This window comes from Micropterus salmoides, unplaced genomic scaffold, assembly GCF_014851395.1.
Source record: "Micropterus salmoides isolate LMB-PRFRI ecotype aquatic unplaced genomic scaffold, ASM1485139v1 Ms_hic_scaffold_11, whole genome shotgun sequence".
Taxonomy (NCBI): Eukaryota; Metazoa; Chordata; class Actinopteri; order Centrarchiformes; family Centrarchidae; genus Micropterus; species Micropterus salmoides.
This window is the reverse complement of record NW_024040152.1, coordinates 31,621,715-31,634,842: the sequence shown is the minus strand read 5'-3', so window position 1 is coordinate 31,634,842 and position 13,128 is coordinate 31,621,715. Positions and strand designations below refer to the sequence as shown.

The 13,128-nt window shown below is 38.9% G+C and overlaps 1 protein-coding gene across 1 annotated transcript; it reads left to right on the top strand.

Moving 5' to 3' along the window:
* The first annotated feature begins 266 nt into the window (after window positions 1–266).
* Window positions 267–12,180, top strand: zgc:114181 (uncharacterized protein LOC619255 homolog). Its single transcript, XM_038712283.1, has 12 exons — window positions 267–311; window positions 885–995; window positions 2,522–2,665; window positions 3,434–3,596; window positions 5,292–5,380; window positions 5,997–6,194; window positions 7,435–7,519; window positions 9,562–9,722; window positions 9,817–9,981; window positions 10,082–10,223; window positions 10,858–11,005; window positions 11,649–12,180. Exons 2-12 carry the CDS (start codon window positions 885–887, stop codon window positions 11,725–11,727), a joined length of 1,485 nt encoding a protein of 494 aa, XP_038568211.1. The 5' UTR covers window positions 267–311; the 3' UTR covers window positions 11,728–12,180.
* Window positions 12,181–13,128: the final 948 nt, after the last annotated feature.

Here is a 13,128-nt window from a genome sequence, read left to right as displayed (position 1 = left end):
TGCTTGGAGATTCCAAAACACAAACAACAGGACTTTGCTCACTTCACCGTGCTGCTTTTGTTCCTACTGAACCCCAGTGTGCATTCCTGGAGCGGGATCAATAGATAGAGTGTAATTTTTGTGGCTGTCAGCAAGAAATTTTTAATTTGTCAGCTGTCTTGGCACTGTGTCAGGAAATGTTTGACTGTGTGACCCCGGCGCCCTGCAGGCGTGTGATATGAAGGGCGGGTATATAAATGTCCAGGCAACAACACGGGCCCACAGTCCGTCTGCCTGAGGAGACTGTCACAAACACCTCCAGCAGAGAAAAGGTAAGACTAAAGGCCATCTACTGAGTGTAGTCTTAGAAAATATTCACAGGGCAGTTGATGTGCTTTACTGTAAGTTGATGCGTGTTTCTGGGTATTACAGGATTTTAAAGATGTGAGGAAGGGTTGATATTCTGTTATTACACATAAAGTACAGATGGTGGGCTTTGAAGGTTAATTATTTTTAGACTGAATATCCTTAAATTTGATTGTAGAAACAAAAATAAAGGAATTTTGTATTTTTCCACTATGTTCCTCTTAAATCACTTCATACATTTTTTCAAATAAAAATGAGATCATCATCAATCAAATGAGAGGAAATGCTGCTTGTCTTTGTCATATGTCATTGTAAACTGAATATCTTGGTGAAACAAAAAAGAAATTTCAAGACCTAAGCGAAATTGCAATGGTTATTTTTTTCACAGGAGAAATTTACTGGCAATATACTTAACCAAAAATTGTAACTACTGTCACTGTACTTCTGTCTAGTCAGATTTACTTAAACAGAATGAAGTGATGACCTTTTTATACAGCCATCTGCAGTAGTAATGACTACATTTCTGACTCTCCCAACAGATGACTTCCCAAGTTCTCCCGTCCATCCTGCTGGTCATTTCTACTGTCCATGCTTTCCAGTATACAGAGCTGGCGCAGTACATTGACAGCCATCAAGAAGAATATGTGGAGGTACAACATATTGTACTTATCCCTTTAGCAATACGTTTAAGAGCCCCAGCACTTAGAGTCCAAGCACCAGAAATGCTTAAATCTAGTTGTTTTTATCCAGACTAGTGCAATGCCCGATAAAAACGTGCCTGTTCGGAGTGGACTGATTGCTCGGCCTCCAGACTTTCTGCTTGTAGCTTCTGCAATATTATCAATCTGCAGAACCCCCGCAGTTCCAGACATACGCCTCCAGTTTCTTTCCCTTTTTAAACTTCATTAACTACACAGTAAGTTTTAGACGGTTTATTGAGGTGGTACCAAAACACTACATTTCAATTCTAATAATCATTATTGTTATTTCTGCTTCTTTGTTAAATTACATTTCATTGACTGAGTGTAAGACGCACTGCACACACGGAAAGCATGTACAATTGCTTTTTGTATTGATAATGTTAAAATACACAATCAAACATTTTGATGATAGACTAACGTTATCAGCATTTTCGGTAGATGTTGAAAGAAATGCCTTGCCATTGAAATCTAACTCTAAGAAGTTTTTCATTCAGATGTAACAGTGAAGTAATTAAATCTTACCCGCTATATCATTACTATTGACAGCCTAGCCTATAGTTCATGAATTCATGCTGAAGCTAGCCAGCTACCCCGAGATGTAGCTGCTTTCCAGGGTGTTACAAAGGATAGGTTAATGTTTCATTCACTGAAAGTGAAGCTTAATAACATTAAGTTAACCAAAATTAAAATAACTTTTTTGTCATTTTTATTTTAAAGGAAAAGCTTTTTTGCTATTGCCCCTACAAAGTAAAAGAATAAATACAAAGACAAAGAAAGGTGAATGGACCCAGATAATCTTTACAACATTTCATAAATACGATTGATAAATATGGTTGCTTGAACACAAAATAATGATCAAGAAGAAGATTTTCTCATGTGGTGTGACTATTCGAGTTAATTAAAGAAGCTTCTCCAAATGCACTAACAAAATAAATTCATGTAACCATTTTTTGGAAACCAGTGCTTTCCAGTCTGTAATTCTCCTACAAAGTTGACAAAACCCCTTAAAAGGTTGTGGTGCTGAGACCAAGTTGGTGGAAAATACATACAAAATGGAAATGCTGTTTAAATCCTCAGCAGTCTTCCACAGAATGCATTAGACCATGATTTGATGATTTGTAATAATTTGCCATCGGGGACAATCACAATTCTTAAATTCTTCATGCAAGAGTCATCAGTGTTAGTGTAAATGCTTCATACTGTATGTCCACTTCTTAGCAACTCAAAGCCCCCCCTTAGCCAAAAGGTGGCAGTATAACAAGCAACATATTATAAAAAGCAAATACTGTACAGCCTTGCTTCTTATTTTTTCCCTTACTATAGACTCCTTGATTTAAAATGTTGAAAAGCACATTTTGGACATTGGACACCAGTAGTGTGCAGCAGTAGTACTGTAATATAATTTACAAGATGGCAGAAGGATTAAATTAAATTTAATGATGATGTATGTGTGTGTGTGTGTGTGTGTGTTTTAGACTCTGCGGGACTGGGTTGCAATCGAAAGTGACTCCAGCAATGTCTTGAAGAGACCAGACCTTCACCGCATGATGGAGATGACTGCTCAGAAGCTGAGGCAGATGGGAGGGACTGTAGAGCTGGTGGACATCGGAGAACAAGAAGTCAGTGACAGAGCCGTGTCTCTCGCGACAAACCGGCCTCTCCCTACCTTTCATAAATGCTGCAGTACTAGAGACAGTAGGGCTTTGTGTACAATCATTACCCAAATTGCTTAGTAAATATTCTGTATTTCCAACAGAGCAGTTTGCTCGTCTGGGACGGGGACAGTGGCAAACGAGCTGCTACCTTCAAAAAGGCAGCGGAGCGGTCAGGACTAAATCTACCTTCTCATTACTGACTGAGACACATCAAAGCTGCTTCCCAAACTCATTAAATATATATTGTGTTTGAGGTCAGAGTAGAGGTCAACAATCTCAGCTTCTTACCAGTAATTAGGACCAACATAGCTTGAAACTGCATTATATTGTCTTAGTGAATGGTATAAACAATAGCTGCGGACCCTTTGACATCAAACTATGCTGAAAGTGTTTATTTGAAAAAACATAGCAGCAACATTTCTCAGTACCTCTGCCTTCCTGTACGATCATCGCTGTTATAATGTTACGCACTTTGTGGATCATTGAAATTCCTTTGATATTTGAGAGATATACACACAGATTGAGATTGTGCAGCTATTTCTGTACTGCTCTGGTGGGAGCCTTTAATGTTGCAACATGTAAAAGCAAAAAGCACTGACTGCACGTAATTGTTCCAGAAGTTGAGAAACCAGAAAATCAAAATAATTGAGGGATGGTAAAAAAAAAATAAATAAACTAGATGTAACACTGCAGCAGTTCCTGTTGATATTAACTCTCCTTGATTGTCTGCAGCTTCCTGGTGGGCAGACTATAGCGTTGCCTAAAGTGGTGACAGGGAAGTTTGGCTCCGACCCAAACAAACACACAGTGTGTGTCTACGGTCATGTGGACGTCCAGCCAGCGAAGCTAGAGGACGGCTGGGCGACGGATCCCTACAACCTGACTGACATCAATGGTAACCGCCTTTAAGCTTTTGTGTCGCCATTACCAGTTCATGCTGTGCAGCCAAACATTGTTCAAACCAACATAACTTCATTTTAAATTCTAGTGGTTTCCAAAGTGTCCAAAGATACCAAACAGGTTAGGCTGAAACTGGGTGAAATGTGTATAAAATATATATGTGGTACTGAGAAAATGAAATGATTTTTCCAATCTTAAAACTATTGCCTACTACATAGTGGCCTTGCCTTTCGCGATGTTTGTGGTGATGAGGGATCGCATGTCCAAAATAAATATGTTTGCATGTATGAGAGACCAGTCAGATCAGTCTCTCATCCCAAAACTTTGAATAACAAGATTTCTCCTTTTGCTCTTTAATGCTGCAGCTTTGTGTATCAGAATCTTTGCGGACAACAAATGTACATGAAATAAGGCACATATAGATGTGTGTCCAATGATTATCACCAAAAATGATGCCTCATGTATCACTATAATTCACTGATCAATAATGAGAAATACCTCTTCTTTTTATTTTATTGCAAATAAGAATTACAGTATTTTATTTCTTATTTTATCAAATAATTGCCCTTTATGTTGTTGCTCAGCTTGTTTGACAGTCAATTTCAATAAGAAACTCAACAGAATAAGAGTCATTTCAAAATTGGCCATATTTGTGTAACTTATTTTCATCTGTGTTGGCACTGACATTATTTTTTAAAATGATTATTGTTAATCAAAAATACATTAAAATGCATAGATTTATACTTCAGTCTTCAAGATATTCTCAGGGGGCATGTCTCTAAAACCCCCACAGCGGGACAAGGACCTCATTATTTCTAAAAACCTGACTATGGCCCTGATTACTGCTGTGTTATTTCAGTCACAATAATCTGATCTGATGAGAAGTGATTAGCACAAATTAGGCTTTCATTGATGTTTGAAACCCATAAGGATATTTTGTATTAATGTTCAAAATGTCTAATTTGTTCCATGTTTCAGTATAAAAGTCTATGAAGCAGTGACATTTAACACTTTAAATGAAGAATGAATTCACAGAAATGTTATATTACATGAGTAACTAAATTGCTTTACATGACAATTTTCACGTAGCAAAAAATCTGTTGGGATTAGATGAGATTAGACTGCAAAAAAAACCCCAACAAGGTTACTACCTTTTACTGGAGCTTGTAACTCCATCAGCGGTTTCCTTAGTTGTCAAGGAGATGGCTGAGATGATGTCATTTACATTTAGTCATTTAGCTGATGCTTTTATCCAAAGCGATTTGCAATTGCTATAAATATCAGAGGTCACACGCCTCAGGAGCAACGAGTGTCTTGCTCAGGGACACATCGGTGGAGGTGTTACAGTGGGGGATTGAACCCGGGTCTAACACACCAAAGGCATGTGTCTTATCCACTGCCCCATCACCACCCCACATGTCATCATGTGACCCATGGATGGAATTTAAGTAATTTGATAACAAGTGGTTGCATTAGATTAGATTAGATTTCACTTTAATACCAGATTTCTCTGAAATGTGTCTTTCATCTTTATAAACAAGCCGCTGCTGTGCAATCAATTTCAGTGCTTGGTTTCACATTCAGGACTTTACCTACACAGGTACACGTCTTTTTATTTAATCTCAAGTGTAGAATAACCCTCTGGCCTACTGAGAACTGGTATATTATACAATGAATCTTGTGCCTGTAGGTAACCTTTATGGAAGAGGAGCATCAGACAACAAGGCCCCAGTTTTAGCCTGGATCCATGCTGTGGAGGCTTACCAGGCCCTCAATATGGTGAGAGAAAGTTCACAATGCCACCGTTTTATTGGATAGTTTTTCATGCCACAGATGAATAAAATCAAATTTGTGAGAGATCGGGAGCTGCAGAGGCACTGTGACCTCAAGTGAGACCAAAGGACAGATTAGAGCACTTATTTGCTAATCATCTTTGTCTTGAAAACACTCGAATTATAAAAGGGTAAACAGAGAGACTCCTCAGGCAAGATAGACCTTAAAGATAACTCCCATTTCTTTGAGCAGACTGTTTTAGTCGGGTAAAATACTCGACGCATTTAGCTGGAACAAGCTGCATACCCTCGGGCTGGTGAGAGAGAAGAGCTGAGCTTCAGCCAAACTAACGTGCAAAGTCACTGCTGTTTTTGCAAAGTCACAGCAGCAGTCTGTTGCTGCCACTTTGTCTTGTGAAAAAATACACAGCTGAATATGCACATCAAAAGGCCTCAGCCAGATGCTGGGTGCATTAAGGGGAAAGGAATCTTGTGGTGTGTTGACAAGACTAGTTTCACGCGCAGCTCATGATTTTAGAGTCTGCAAAAATTGTTGTAACACCAGTACAATTTCAAAAACTTGTGTTTGTCATCTACACTTTTTCTTCCTTTCTGTCCACCAGGAGCTGCCTGTGAACGTGAAGTTTGTCATTGAGGGCATGGAGGAGACGGGCTCTAACGGCCTGGACGCCATGATCCTGGCCCAACGGGACACCTTCTTCTCCGACGTGGATTACATAATCATCTCAGACTGTGGCTGGCTCAGCCGACGGCCCGCCCTCACCTACGGCACCAGAGGCAACTGCTACTTCTATGCTGAGGTTTAGAATGCGAGAACACTGAACACACAAATTGGTTTCAAATAAGTTGTGCCTTTATTCTTCACTCTCTCAAACACACACACGTTTATTTCTCTATCCCAGTGGAGGCATCTCATATTGTTCCTCGTTTGGATGTAACAGCACTTACCTTGAAAGAAAACTTCTTTTATTACCAGCACTCAGCAACTCTGTTCCAGTTCTAATCCTCCTGGCTTCCCCATGCTGCAGAAACAATACCTCTAACAGTCGCATATATTGCAGTCTAGAGGGATACATAGAAGATTATTCTGGCTGTCCTGCTCTTCTGAATCTTGTCTGAGAATATGAGCGTAACATAATTTTAATACTGGCTGAATTCATATAAAATACACAGCTTGTTGATATATTCGGTGGTGTCTACAATCTCACTTTTACAGAGTAATCAGATTTGGCCCTAGGGCCTTTTGGACTCTGTTCTTATTCCTCTTTCCTTACTTTCCCCCCTCCCATTTCCATCATATTATTTTAAAACACTACTGCCTTTGCATTATGACTTCCTTTCTGGAAATATCGCTTCCATAACCTCATTCCCCATCGGTTAGTGCCCAGTTCACACTACAGAATTTTAAGCACGATTTGTCAGGCTGTGATAAACCATCGCTCGCCAACCGTTATGTATGAACTACTCAATGACGCACCTGGCTCGCTAACGCATTGTCTATATCTGGCCTGCTAAATATCTGGAAGAGTCGGCTGATTCCACATCCAGCCAATGAGAGCAGGCTGCTGGCAGAGCAGGCAGATACTTTTTCACTGCGAAACACTTTTTACTCCCCTCCAGCTCTCTGTAGCACAGACAATCCCTGCTACCTGCGTGTGATAATCCATCCTTTCACCCAGATTGGCTTTATCATTTTAATCTTTATGTTAATAATCAACAGCAGATTAGTTTTGATGTTTCGGCCCATTTCCCGTGTCACTTTTCCTGTGTGTTTCTTTACAAAACGTGGTTTGGAGACCAGCCGTCAGCTAGTGTAGTGTGTGACCCGCTGTCACGTAGTGTGAACGCCACAACGACTTCAAGACTCCCGTCACAAGACAGCAAGTCATGGAGTCTGAACAACACAGCGATCTGCCGGCGCTGAAAGCCTTGTAGTTAAAATCCTCACCAGGATGTAAAAACATAAAACACACACACACACTAAACCCGTGTCACTCTAGGGTGTTTTCATGGTGAAGGTTTCCTCCGGTGTGTTTGCAGGTTGAAGGACCTAAACAGGACTTACATTCTGGTGTTTATGGAGGCACTGTGATCGAACCAATGACTGACCTTATTGGCATCCTTGGTGAGTGTCTCTCCTTGTACACATGCATTCATTCACTCAGTCACTCACAGGAACATAAGACACTGAACCAAGATCAGCAATATGCCCAAAACGTTTATTACATTTTTATTCAACCTTTATTTAAACGGGAAATCCCGTGACTTGCAGCATCTCTTTAAGACGTGAGACCTGACCAGAATGGCAGGTAAACCTGATTGAAGGATACGGGTAGCATTATTTTATATTTTTCTAATTGTCAATAAATAAAATGATAAGCAAAACACTGACAATTGTATTAATCCACCTCTCAATACTTTCTGACCTCCCTACTCTGTTTGATGGTTAGGTTTAGCTCAAAGCTCATTGGTTCTTACTGAAGACATCCACCTTAAAAACAGGTCACCAATAGGTTCAGTTTTAAAAAAGGCGCACTCATTTCATGAAAATCACAATTTTAGTTTTAGTTTTTCTCCAGTGTTCCTCAAACAGGAGGAAATATTAGTTTGAGACTGTTTTCAATGGTGGATTTATACATATTTGGTGTTCTAGTGGTACTTCAGGCAGCAGGGCAGTGTATGTGGGATTGACTCAAATTAGACCACAGTGTGTGTGTTCATGGTAAATAAGGAACATGTCACCGAGTGCAACAGAGTGGCTCCCTGATGTGTTTTCAATAATTTTAGGACACAATGGAGCTCTATGGCACAGAAGAAGAAGAGATATAAGGCTTTAGGTTACATCCACACTACTACGTTTTTTACGTCTTACGGATTTTTAAAACTACACCAGCTTTTTAGGTGTGTATCAGAAATAATCTCGAAAACGACTGAAAAAGCACATGTAGTGACCAGGTACACTGGGCATGCGCGTTTTGATGTAACCATGAAGCAGATTGTCTACTCCGCAGTTGCAGAAGAGTTTTAAAATGAAAACAGGTCAGCTGCGTTTTCAAACATCTCCATTTTAGGTCTTGGGATTCACTGTTTTACTGTGGACAGGAGGTGCAAATGAAGGAGCAGGTCTGCGTTTTAAAACGAAAACGTGATAGTGTGGATGTAGCCTTAGATACACACACAATACTTGTTAGCGGAATATATTCATTGTTGATTTTGGTCTTTTCATAGAATTTGTTGGCGAGGCAGAATATCACCAGACGTATCCTTTGATACAAGAACAGACACAGTGGGTTTACAACAATCATAAGAAACATATAATTGAATAGGCTCTAAAAGACATGAAGTAAAGTACAGTACATCCTCAAAACAGTTTCATCAACCTCTTGAAGATTGTTTTAATGTGGTGTTTGAATGTCTGATGTATTGGCAGCCAATCTAACAAAGTATTATTGAAGCGATCATAATATTCTTGGATGGTGTCTAATGTCCTTCATGGAGTTAAACTCAGCACATGCCTGAAGTATAATTTGCCATCGACCCCAGACAACAAAAAGCAGCCTCATACTGGAATAGTGATTATCCCCTGATTATCACCATGTGACAGTGTGTTTAGGAATATGCACCATTGTTCCTATACACAACAAGGCCCGAAGAATAGGGGGTATACGACCTCTCTTTTGATTTCAGTGTTATTTCAGAAATATAATAAAAACCCTGTACATTTAATGAAATTACCACAAACCAATCCCACTATTCTTTATTTGCCTCACCTCTGTACTGTTTTGAGCACTTCATGTCTGAGACATATTGCACGATTCCTTTATTGATTAATTATTGAGTAATAACAAATTATTATATTTGATTATTAGGATTAAAAACGAGCTTTGCTGAATTTCTTTACTTTTATAACAACATAACTTAACAAACTAATCTGAAGGTGAATGACTAATTAGACTGAGAGGTCCCAGTGTATATAATAAATAAAATGCGGTGGATGTGTACTTTAGGAGAGATGTGTAGTATAGTAAGACTGATGTATCTTTAATCAAGGCACTGGATCCCTCCCAGGTCCTGCATCTCTGATATATCTGGCCCCATCCTCTGAGCTCAGTACAGAGTCCATTTAAGACCACATAAAATTTGTTCTTTTTCAATTTCTTGCCTCAGACACACTTATCAGCCCCAGTGGTAAGATCCTGATTCCTGGGATTAGGGAGGCTGTGGCTCCTCTCTCTGATGAGGAATGGAAAATGTACCAGGACATCCAATTTGACATCGACAACTACAAGACCAAAATCGGTGTCAACCAGCTCATGTACAGCAACAAAGTGAGAGTATAGTCTTGAAAATGGTCACAATAATCTACTTCAAGGCAATGTGGACACAACAAGATCAGTGATTGTCATTGTATGTTTCCTGTAGGTTGACTTGTTAGCCCACATGTGGCGCTACCCCACTGTCTCCGTCCATGGCATTGAGGGGGCCTTCTCTGACCCCGGCACAAAGACAGTCATCCCTGCTAAGGTTACAGCTAAGTTCTCCATTAGACAAGTTCCAAACATGGACCCTGCTATGGTCAAGAAACAGGTAAAACAAGATGTGAATGCTCTGCTTTCGAAAATTGCTGCATTATGCGCATTATGTGCCCAACTGCCTGTGTTCTTATTGTGTTATTTCGATCCTTTAGGTAACAGACTACCTTCACTCTGTGTTTGCCAAGAGGAAGAGTCCTAACAAGCTGAAAGTCACCATGGTGATCGGGGCCAAGCCTTGGCTGGCTGACACTCAACATCCTCTGTATGAGGCTGGGAAGGCTGCTGTCAAGAGAGGTACCGCATCACTGCATCAAAGTACTTTACACTGAGAGTAAAGCTGAAGCAAACTGCATCACACTGTAAAAATATAAAAGTGTAGTAATACAAATTCCAGTAATATGTCATATTGTGTCTCTTCTTGTGGGCAAATGTAAATTCATACTTTTCACATTAATCGAAAAATTACATATAACTCTACAGGTTTGACGTCTGTCCCTTCTCAAATTCTGCACTGGCATCAAGCTTAAACATGGCTATTTTTTCATAGGCAGTGAGAAAGTTTTAAGCACACAAGATCTCTTATGATGTCTACTACTAATTGCCTAACTTTAACCCTAACCATAACCTAGTTATAACCTGATCCCTAAACTTTAAACTTGTGGGGCACTTCATTTTGGGCCCCACTAAGCTCCCCACAGGTATAGTAAATCCTGGTTTTTCAGCCCTTCAAAAAAAAGGGCTGACCCCAAAAACACACACACACACACACACACTTACTTACATAGGAGTGCTTTAGGAAATCCTGCTTAAGTGATTTTAAGTGATATTTAATCCCACACGTTGTTGTTGTTTTATTCTCTGGTAGGATACCTGAAAGAAAGAGTTCATGTCGGATAAACTTTGATATAACATGTCCTACCTTCTCCAGTTTTTGACATGGATCCTGATCTGATCCGTGAGGGCGGGACCATCCCTATTGCGAGAACCTTCCAGGATGTGACAGGGAAAAGCATCATCATGATGCCCATCGGAGGCTTTGATGATGGGCTGCACTCCCAGAACGAGAAAATGAGCAGGTTTGACTTCACTTGTTTTACACATGAATTCTTTCTATTTCGTTTTACAGGACGTTTTAAATAAAACCTTTATTAGTTCATGTTTTCCATTGAGGCTGTTGGAGTGTAAAGATGAACACAAGATGCAGGAAAGAAGCTGGGATTTAATCAGAAGGAAAGAAGCTGGAATCAGAACCTCCGGGGCTCACACAGTCTTATCCTCTCTTAGTCATCCACATCCTCGGACTGAAATAATCCTTCAACCTAATATTCACCATATATAAAACACACAAAACAGCAAGGGGTGCCAGGGTAAAATTAATTAATAATTCCACATAAATAACATGATCACCGACTTTAATTTGATTAGAAACAGCTGTACATATTGAAACAAAAAGCTGCACAGCGCAGAGTCATTTAAGAATCCTATTTTATTGTATACAGCTTACATGTATGCATCTGTTGCCGTGAATAATGGTGGAAGTCTGTGCAAAGTGTTTGTAAATGTAAAGGAGTCTTGCATGTTGTTCCATACATGTTTTTGTTATTGTGAATGCCAAAATGATTTTCAAAAAACCAGTCCGACATTCTGAGTCCTGGACCCAAAGATTCTTGTAGATAACAGCTTTTTAACCTTTTTCTTCCTTCAACTTTCTTCTCGCAGGTACAACTATATTGAGGGAACCAAGCTATTCATCGCCTACTTGAATGAAGTATCCCAGATTAACAAAACCAGTGTGTGACATTTCATGGCATGATTAAACGACCTCCTAAACCATTCCAGCTACGATGAGCTCTCCTTGACAAAAGCCTTTTATAAGGGTTTATAAGGTTTTATATTGTCACTGTTTCTTTCATCCATTGTTCTGTGTCTTGCCAAGCTTTTATTTATCTGCATCTCAAGCTCCTCCTCCGTCTCTCTTTTCTGCTATGCCTCTTGCCATTTAGTCTGTAAAATGTATTAAATAAAGCCTCTATTCTAACTTGTGAATGTAGACAAAAAAATCTATCTATCTATCTATCTGACATTGTAAGTGATTGTGCGCATGCTACCACTTTTGATTGGTCAAAATGTGTAAAGTCATCTTGTGTTCTCTTCACTCACTTTGCATATGTAACATGTTTTTATGCTCCATATAATGTGAGAGAGTACTGAAAGTGTGTGCGTGTCATGTAGTAAAAGCTGTACAATGCAACAAGTGTGTACTCTTTTATTATGTAAGAGTATTGTGTATGAGTATTTTATAATACGGACAAAACACACATACTGTTCCTTCAGTCATGAAACATGAAATTTAGACAGAAGCTGTGCAGACAGATGTGCTGCTGCCAGCAGTTGCTGTATGTATGGAAATAATTCAGCCATTGTCAGATGTTAGAGCACTCTACCCAAAGTCTAAAGTCATGTTCCGCCAAGAAAGAATAATACAGTAATATTTCCTCTCGTTCGCAGTAAAGTTTTTCTTTTATGTTAAAGGGATGGGTAGCACTTTATAATAATAGAGAATAAGAAAAATCACTACAATTCTTTTAAAAAAACCTTTTTGGCATTCTTTATTCAAGAGTGGACCTTATAGAAAGAGGATACATGGGGAAAGAGGGGGGATGAGATACAACAAAGGTCCTCAGCCAGTATTTTAAAAAAGGATGTTGTGGTTATGTGGTGCACCTTAACAATCTCCCCTTTTAGATTTTTATAATTGACTACATTGCAAAAAATATATAAATCACATTGTCTATATTAATACCACTATAAAGTTGTATAAATGTAAGGACATTATTTAAAACCTTTATAAATGTTTTTGTTACCAATTATAGCCTCTTATTAAGAAATTACTATTATCAATCAATTACTAGTGTGTAATATAGCTGTAATCATATATAATGGTATATCAGTACTATAAATACATTCAAAATTCACAAAGACAAACAATTACAATATGTTTTTGACAAAAGCATCAATATCTAGACATTGTATCTGCTTACAACTGCATTATAGTGTGTGAGCGTTAATATACGGCTTATAAATGCTAGAACGTGGTGGCAGACATTTTTAATGTGAAAATATACATTAAATTGAATCACAGCATTGGTATTTCAAAAAAGAAAAAAGATTATTACTTGTTTGATGTTTGTTGTTTGAC